This window comes from Ictalurus furcatus, chromosome 7, assembly GCF_023375685.1.
Source record: "Ictalurus furcatus strain D&B chromosome 7, Billie_1.0, whole genome shotgun sequence".
Classification (NCBI taxonomy): Eukaryota; Metazoa; Chordata; class Actinopteri; order Siluriformes; family Ictaluridae; genus Ictalurus; species Ictalurus furcatus.
In genome coordinates this window covers 3,297,648-3,306,866 of record NC_071261.1, presented here as the reverse complement: position 1 = coordinate 3,306,866, position 9,219 = coordinate 3,297,648, and the positions used below count along the sequence as shown (strand labels likewise).

General features: G+C 41.5%; 1 gene segment (V, D, J or C); it reads left to right on the top strand.

Moving 5' to 3' along the window:
* Nucleotides 1-7,950: 7,950 nt before the first annotated feature.
* On the top strand, nt 7,951-8,960 carry LOC128609482 (T cell receptor alpha variable 17-like). The segment is given in 2 exon segments: nt 7,951-8,268; nt 8,371-8,960. Coding segments are annotated over 2 exon segments (471 nt in total).
* Nucleotides 8,961-9,219: the final 259 nt, after the last annotated feature.

Here is a 9,219-nt window from a genome sequence, read left to right as displayed (position 1 = left end):
CTGAAGTTAATCTTCTTTGCTGCTGTATCAGACTCTGCACTATATTACTGTGCTCTGGTGCCCACAGTGATAGGAAATCCAACTGCACTGTACAAAAACTTTGACACACTTGATAAATTTACAGTAGTTCTGCTGATGATTTTGAGAAATTTCCAGAACATTTCTGGAAGGATTGTCTCTTTCTCTCTCATGGGTTATAAAGAGTTTTGTTGGCAAAAAGTATTGTTGGTAAGGCAGGAATGATATGAAACCAGAAAATCCTAGAGAAAAGCCACTCAAATATTGGGAGAACATGAAACACTCTGCACTGACAGTAACCTGAGCTCAAAATTGAACAGGGGACTCTGGAGCTGTGAAGCAGCAATGCTAGCTGCTGCCTCCACCTCACAGATCATCAGCCACAAAACATGGAAATTAGACAACATTTTGTATTTGTTGTTGGTGTATATTTGTTTTACACAGGAAATAATAATATATGGTCACGTTTAAAGGTAGCTTGGCTTTTGGTTTTGATGTGTACTGTCCTTAATCAGGAGATGTGGCTCATCTCTATATTTCTTTGCAAATTCCAATCTGGACTTCCAGTTCTTAATGCTGATGAGTGGTCTTTGAATGTTGGATTGTGATACCTTCACCCCTGCCCTGTGAAGATTGTTGGTGATGTAACTGACTGCTGTTTTGAGGTTTTTCTTAACAGCTTTCACAATATTTCTGTCACCAAATGCTGTTATTTTTATAGCCAAAAGCCAAACCAAAAATAGCCATTCAGAGCTATTAATTGTTCAAACAATCAATCTAAGAGGGCACACCTGGGCAACAAGAAACACCTGTCAGTCACATGTTCCAGTATTTTTGATCACTTGAAAAACACGTGGGTTTAAACAAAAAGTGCTATGGTCTAAGTTGTTTAACACATCTAGATGTACATATCAGGATATGAAAACTGAAATTCTGATTGATCATCTCATATCTTTTTTATCTCAAAACCAATTGTCTTTGGTGCATAGCAAAAACAAAAGAATTGGCCTTGCTGTTCCAGAACTTTCAGAGGGGACTTTATGTAGGTATATAAATACAGTTATGGAAAATCAAAACCCTGTGGAAACTGAATCATTTTCCAACCTCACCTGCACCTGTTCACCTGTTAATTCATTTAGTACTCAAATGTGTCAGATTAGCCTGGTCACATATAATTAAAGTTTCATGTATTCATAATAGTGAGCCAAGATTCCACGATTCCTGAAAAAATGATTTAAAAAAACACCAAAACTGGCAGAGCCTTATATTTTTGTATTGTTAATTTATTTTTATTTTGAGCCACAACACAGGACAAAATGCCAAAAGATATGTTTAAGAGGGGACGTTGGATGCAGTGGGTTGCAACAGTGGAATTTTTCTACTCAGTTCACTCTCACTGATACTGTGAAGTGATGATCTGTACAAAGTTACTAAAACAGCAGCACTTCCTGGGTGTGGCTTTCTAGAGACGTGTTCCCTCATGTGTAAAGTTGAGCACATACAGCACTATTATACAGAATCCTCACAGAGCTGTGTTCAGAAATGGCTCAACTATGCAACTTACTGTACATAGTGAGATACACTACACTGATTCTCACTGCAGCAACAGGTAATTATATTAAATCAGTTAATTTTATTGCTAAATGAATTCATTCATGCCAATGTTTAAGCATTAATGGATTTGTTTAAAAAGTACTCCATAGAATTTTTTTATGTTGTTTACAACAAGAAGTTTTGCAGATAAAATTGGGCTGACAGATGAAGATGACAACATTACTGGGAAGGAAACACACTGTTACTCTGAAATGCTCATATGAGTCAAAGAGAAATAACATATGGCTTTACTGGTACAAATAATATTCATTATGCTAACAGCGCACCACAGTTTTTACTCATAAAGGCGGAAGGTCATATAGTTCTCATGGGCCCGAGGCCACTGACACTCGGTTAGAGGCAAAAACAATCTCAGACTCTACTGAACTTATCAACGATTTACAACTGTCAGATTCTGCAGTCTATCACTGTGCTCTTACAGTAAGAACACAATAATACAGCGTCAGTGAAAGGCTGTTCAAAAACATTTTAAAAAATGGTTCATATGAAGTTTATAAAACCACAGAAGATCAAAGATACCCACCATTTTGTTATTAGTTAAATACAGACACAAACAACATTTCTGGGAACATATGCATCTGGAAGAAATAGAAAAACAATAAATAAAGAGGGTTTAAACATGACAACTATACATCAGTCACACTAAATTCACAAATCTATATTTATCATGTTTCAACAATGTGTTACTGGCACAAACCGAGCCATTTTGTCAGGTATGTGTCACTGGTGTGCGCTATTTTGAATTAAATTATTTAATTATATTAAATTATTGACCTTTTCAGCCCATCAGATTTATTGATTACTTTGTTCATTTATTAAACGGTCAGTGAAATTTGCTTTTCTTTTTTTAAAAAAAATGAGATTTGACCATACGCAACCTTGATCAATGAGGGCCATTTATATAATTTAAACATAAGTACATGAACAGGGATCTCTTTTGAGCTTGCACTATTTTTTCCTCTCTAGAACTGTGATTCAGACTTTACTGTCAACATACAGTAGTGCTAATAAATTTACATACTACTTGCAGAATCTGCAAAATATGAATAATTTACTTAGTACTGCCCTGAATAAGCTATTTCACGTAACAGAAGTGAACATATAGTGCACAAGGCATAACACTAACTGAATTTACACAAATGAACCAGTTCAAAAGTTTACATACGCTTGATTCTTAATACTGTATGTTGTTACCTGGATAATCAACGACTGTTTTTATGTTTTGTGATAGTTGTTTATGAGTCCCTTGTTTGTCCTGACCAGTGAAACTGCCCACTGTTCTTTATAAAAATCCACCAGGTCCTCCACATTCTTTTGCTTTTCAGCATTTTCTGAATATTTGATGCATATACAAATACACACCTACTGTATTACATTCACTGATGCTCAAGAAGGCATCCTGATACATTAAGAGCCAAGGAGATGTAAACTTTTGAACAGGATGATCTTTGTAAATTGTAATTATTTTGTTTAAAGCTTTTTTCTTTTTTCATTTTGGTACTGCCCTTCAGATGCTACATACAATATTTACATATTTCCCAGAAGACAAAAATATCTAAGTCCTACAATCCCCCCACGAATGTCTGCTTCTACTGGGACAGAGTATATCTGTGTAGTATATGTAGTGTAATTCACAGGCACTTTACAAACACTACAAACCAATTCCTTGTACTTTCAAACAAGTGACTAGAATGGGCTTATTTACTAGTGCATTGTATGTCTTCTGTTCTTTAGCACAGTGTGACAACGTATGAAGCAAAGACTAAGAAACATTTCATAAAAAGTATGTTGGTGATGATTCGTATATAATGTTATGATTCATGATCAAGCATCTAAATAGATTTAACAAGCTTTGGCTAAGAACTTTGGCTAAGTACTTAAGTACTTATGGCACCTGTGAACCGTGCCATCAGCCTTTATTATCTTCAGCGAAAGAATGCATGTCTTTTCCTTGCTATCTTTTCTCAAAATCTCAGAACTTTTCTATCCCTTAAAAAAAGAAGAAGAAGAAGAAGAAGAAGAAGAAAAAAAAGAAATGAGCGAGAGAGAAAAATATGACAGAGAATTCAGGAAGTGTGTTACGGCTTGATCCCATTTCATCACGGGGAATAGTGCACACTTTCTGGGTGAAGAGTCTAGGTGTAGTATGCGATGTCAGCCTCGAGAGGCTGTGCATGGTAATGCCTACATTAAGCAGCTCGGCTCGCGACTCGCGCCGAAGCAAGTTGGGTTTCGGAGCCTCGCGGATTTGGGCCGGCCGCTGCCGAGGCAGTTAGCCGTCTCTGGTTCGGGGGATCTCTTATGGATCCGGAAGAGGAGCCGGAGATGGCACTGATCTATCTCTTGCTCTGTCTTCTGGGTTCGGCTCTCCTCTGGATTTTGGAGCTCGCGTTGCGACTCCTCCTTCCGCTATGGAAAGCCAAAATGAAAAAAAACCACACACAAAAATAATAGTAATAATTCCTCTCTGACTCCGAGAAGCCAGAAGGATGTGCTAAAAACTGAGCGTAAATCCCTCGCAATGCAGAAACTCCCCTTTCTTCCAGAAGTGCATGACAAAATATCAGGCATCTGGGGGAAAACCATGCATAAGCCATTTTTATAACCCCACCATGTTGGATTATTCGGCCATTGTGGGGAATGAACGGCATGGCTATTTAGCTATGCTGAAGGTGGAGGAGGTGCTTGCAAGCTACCTCTCTCCATCGATGGCAGGTAATTGGGGGGACGGCTTTGCCATCCAAACCACCGTGTAAGGCCACCGTGGCATTGGTGGGCAAGGCCTATGGAGTAGTAGTCTTGCTTGTGGGAGCACTTTAGGTGCTAAAGTGCCTACATCGGCTGCCCACCCTGTTGTGTTGCAGGCTTTCTGCCCTCCTCCATTCCCCACACCGGAACAAATGAGAATGCACCTGCTGTGTCCAGTAAGGACTCCCTGTACTTACGTCCACCGCTCCGGTCTGTGGCGTAAGTTGGAGCACGCGCTGGTACAATTCAATTCAATTCAATTTTATTTGTATAGCGCTTTTTACAATAGACATTGTCTCAAAGCAGCTTTACAGAACAGCCAGTTCCTTCCCCGTCGTGTCGAGTTCGCAGCGCTAGTGCGAGGAAGGCGCAGTAGGCGAGTGTGGCAACCCACCTCCCCAAGCAGAAAGCCAAGGGGACCGGGCAGATGCAGCCACAGCCTGCTATGAATGATCATAAAAGCAAAGCAGGCAAGGAAGGAACGGTCCTGATGGGCCACGAGGGGACGTATCAGGGGACATGAGGTTGTTAGGGCAGTTAGCCCCCAGTGCTACTGTAGGGCCTACCCTGGCCAAGGCCATCCCACGTTTGCAGACTTCTCTGGTCAGTGAGCTGTCACAGGGCGATGGAAATCTGATACTTTCCCTCCAACGAAATGTGGAAAAGCTAAGTTCACTGAATGACCATTTGGCAGCATGGAAACTACTGCCAAATGTGTCACCATGGGTTCTGTCTACCATAGAAAAGGGTTACCAGGTTCAGTTCAGAGCTCGAACCCCCGGTTCAGAGGTGTGCTCACCACAGTTGTCAGCACAGAGCAGAGCCCAATGTTAGTGCAGGAAGTAAGTTCCCTTTTGGACAAAGGGGCCATAGAACATGTACCCTGTTCCCTAAGGGAGGGAGGTTTTTACAGCCGTTATTTCCTGGTCCACAAAAAAGATGGGAGTATGCGGCCAATTTTAGATCTGCGTCATATGAACCGTACTCTTCGGACATACAGGTTCAAGATGCTGACGCTCAAACTTATCGTGCCACAGATTCAGTCTGAGGACTGGTTTGTGACGATAGATCTAAAAGATGCATATTTCCACATAGAAATATTGCTAGCTTTATCCCCAAAGTGCATGGATGTCAATCTGGTCCATTGTGACTCCAGGGCATCCGTGTACTAAACTACCTGGACGACTGGTTAATTCTAGCATGATCCAGGAAACAGGCGGTTCAACATCGAGATGTTGTTCGCGCCCACATGAGGAGCTTGGGGCTCAGGTTGAACCTCAATAAAAAGTATTATTTCTCCAGTGCAGAGGACAATTTTTCTAGGTGTTTTTTGGGATTCTACTACGATAATGGCGTTTCTATACCCAATATGCGTAGGATTGATCCTATCAACTTTGAGCAAGATAAGGCTAGGTCTGGGCATCCCCTCCAGTCTCTACGAGAAACTGTTGGGCCTTATGGCAGCAGCAGCCAACGTCATACCGTTGGACTTATTGCGCATGAGACTGTTTCAGTGGTGGCTGAAAAGTCGGGGGTTTCATCCGAGGATGAAACCTCTGAGAATAATCAGTGTCATGCGGCGATGGTGGGGGCAGACATCCTGTCAGGACAGGGGTTGAGGCCCGGGGGTTGGAGGCTCCATCCACAAATGGTGGAGTCCAAATGGAGTAGGTTTAGCCAAGCGGAAGTTGCCTCCAAAGAGAAAACACACTGCCCACTGTGGTTCGCCCTCACTCCTCCTGCACTATCAGGGCTGGATGCCATGGTGCACATGTGGCCGAGGTCTCATCTATATGCTTTTCCTAGAGAGAGTTTGCCAAGAATGTCTGTGTATGGAAGTATGGAAACTGTGGGTCTGGCCCATGAGGGTCACCAGCTCATAGATTCTGGTCTCACAGCTGAGGTTGTAGAGACCATGTTGAACACTAGAGCATCATCTATAAGGAAATTCAATGCACTCAAGAGGCGACTTTTTGGCTTGTGGTGTGAATAACATCAGCTAGACCCAGTGAACTGTGCAATAGCTACAGTCCTGGAGTTCTTACAACGATGTTTCTCAGCCGGGTTGCCTCCTTCTACAATCAGGGTCTACGTGACCACCATTTCAGCCAGCCATACCCCTGTTGATGGAGCCTCTGTAGGGCAACATCCTCTAACTTCAAGGTTTATGCGTGGTGTCAGGTGGCTGAGACCCAACTACAGGCTGTGCATTCCTTCCTGGGCCCTTTCTGTGGTCCTGGAAGATCTGTCAGGAACCACATTTGAGCTTTCAGATTCAGGCCCTGAGAAGCTTCTGACTCTAAAGGTAGCGCTTCTGCTGGCTCTGACATCTCTCAAGCGAGTAGGAGATCTACAATCTCTCTCTCGTGCCCCTTCACGCCTTGACTTTACCCCTGGATTAGCCAAGGCCTTCCTGTATCCTAGGCCGGATTATATTCCTAAAGTGCCTTCATCGGCTGCCCAGCCTGTAGTGTTGCAGGATTTCTGCCCTCCTCTGGCTTGGGTCTTTTTGAACAGGCCATTCCCTCGGTATGACAGAGTGGGTATTCTCTTTCCCATAGCATTGTGCTAACGCAACGTGGAGTTCCCTTTAAAAGGGAACGTCTGGGTTACACATGTAACCCTGTGTCTTCCATTCAGATAATAGAGGCTTCAGATGCCGGTCGCACGAGGGCACTTCCCATAGCATTGTGCTAATGCAAAGTCTTGTTCCCTTCTCAGGGAACCCAGACATTCTCTTCTAAGGAGAGAGAGAGAGAGAGAGAGAGAGAGAGAGAGAGAGAGAGAAATCCTTCCACAGATGCAACAAAAAACTTCACTTGATGTTTATCTAATATATGGTAGAAATGGTATACACCAATCAGGCTTAACATTAAATCCACTGACAGGTGAAGTGAATAACGCTGATTATATCTTTACAATTACACCTGTCAAGTTTGGGCTATGTTAGGCAGCAAGTGAGCAGTCAGTTCTCAAAGTTGATGTGCTGGGAGCAGGAAAAATGGGCAAACATAAGGCTCTAGGTGACATTGACAAGGACCAAATTCTGATTGCTAGACGACTGTCAGACCATTTCCAAAACAGCAGGTCTTTTGGGGTGCATGCAGTGGATAGTACCTACCAAGGTTGGTCCAAGGAAAGACAACCAGTGAACCGGCAAGAAGGTCATGGACGCCCAAGGCTCACTGATGAGTGTGAAGAGCCAAGGCTAGCCTGTCTGGTCCAATCCCACAGAAGAGCTACTGTAGTACAAATTACTGAAAAATGAAATTAAACGTAAGTGCATGTAAATCCCTGGTTTCTTATGGCCATATTTGATTATTCATGAATTTTTTTCCGGATGTTTTTGGTATGTTAAACAAATCTCACACCAGCGCCAGAATCCATCAGAGACTCCACATACCAGAACACACCATGGCCTACAAACATAGCTGTCATGAAGTACAATCCCTGGTTACAAAGTTGCTTCACGTTTCTGATTGGTTTGCCAGTTTCTTAATAAATTCTAAACTGCATTTACATCCGTCTCTGAATCTGTCGCATGACAACAAAAGCACATAAAATAAATAAAAGTACAACTTTTATTCTGTCACTTTTTTTTACTTTACTCTTTATGACTACTGTAAACAAAACAAAAAAGAAACAAGCAAGTAAACAAACAAACAACTGAATGAATAAATACATAAATAAATAACCTACCTTTTCAGTATGAGATGAAGCAGAGTTGTCATGAAAATGAATAAATATGAGTGGGTGGAGCTACATGTGAAGACATCAGAGACAAATACACAACACTAGCATTTATTTCTAAAGCTAGAGGTCTGAAGTAAACACTCAGGCTAACAATGGTACGGCTCTTCTTGTTTTTCTTCACTATTGCTGATATTGGTAAGTCATGAAATTATTGTTTTTATAATAAACAAAAAGTACGATTTCCCCTTGACTTTATTTTGAATAAATGTTCATCATATGATTGTAATGTATTTATAGCAGAGGCTGCTGACAACAGCATTACACCAGATCAAACCAGCATGTCTGTAATTGAAGGCAGCAACATCACACTCTCCTGCACATATACTGGATCAGTTGACAGTCTCCACTGGTATCAACAAAAACCTGGATCAAGACCAGAGTTTCTGCTTCTGATTGATGAAACCAGTGAATATGTCACACAGGCTCAACCACCTCATCCACAACTGTCAATAAAACTTGATAAAAAGAATAAGAAAGTGGATCTGGTCATCTCCTCTGCTACAATAACCGACTCTGCATTGTACTACTGCGCTCTGATGCCCACAGTGACAGGAAACCCAACTACACTGTACAAAAAGCACTACACCTGTCTGGAGTCAGGCTTTTCTCACAAGATGGAGCTATTTACATCTTTACCTCTTTCATGCTCAAGCAACTGTCCATGATGTCAGTTCGCTTTTGAAGCTCAACCACTATTTGTGTAATCTGCTAATGTTTATTTCTGAGTTAATCATCCTTACTATTGGCATCTTAAAATGCTAATAATTGGTTAAAAATATACCCGTTTATTTAATTAACAATAGCTTTGTGGCAAATAAATTCATGACCCACCCAGTGTGTATTCCTGCTTCTTTCCCAGTGTTCCTTGGATAGGCTTGAAATCCACTGTGACCCTGACCATGATAATGTGCCCACTAAAGATGAATAAATGTATGTGCGTAGGCATATAGAGACAGGTATGTACATGCTCTGTTTTTGTGAAATTATGTAAAATACATGTGTCCTGCATGCACCTGTCAGTAAACAACACATTTACAAATTACCTGTTGACACCATTACTTTAGTACACGGTTCCTGTGTAGGTAA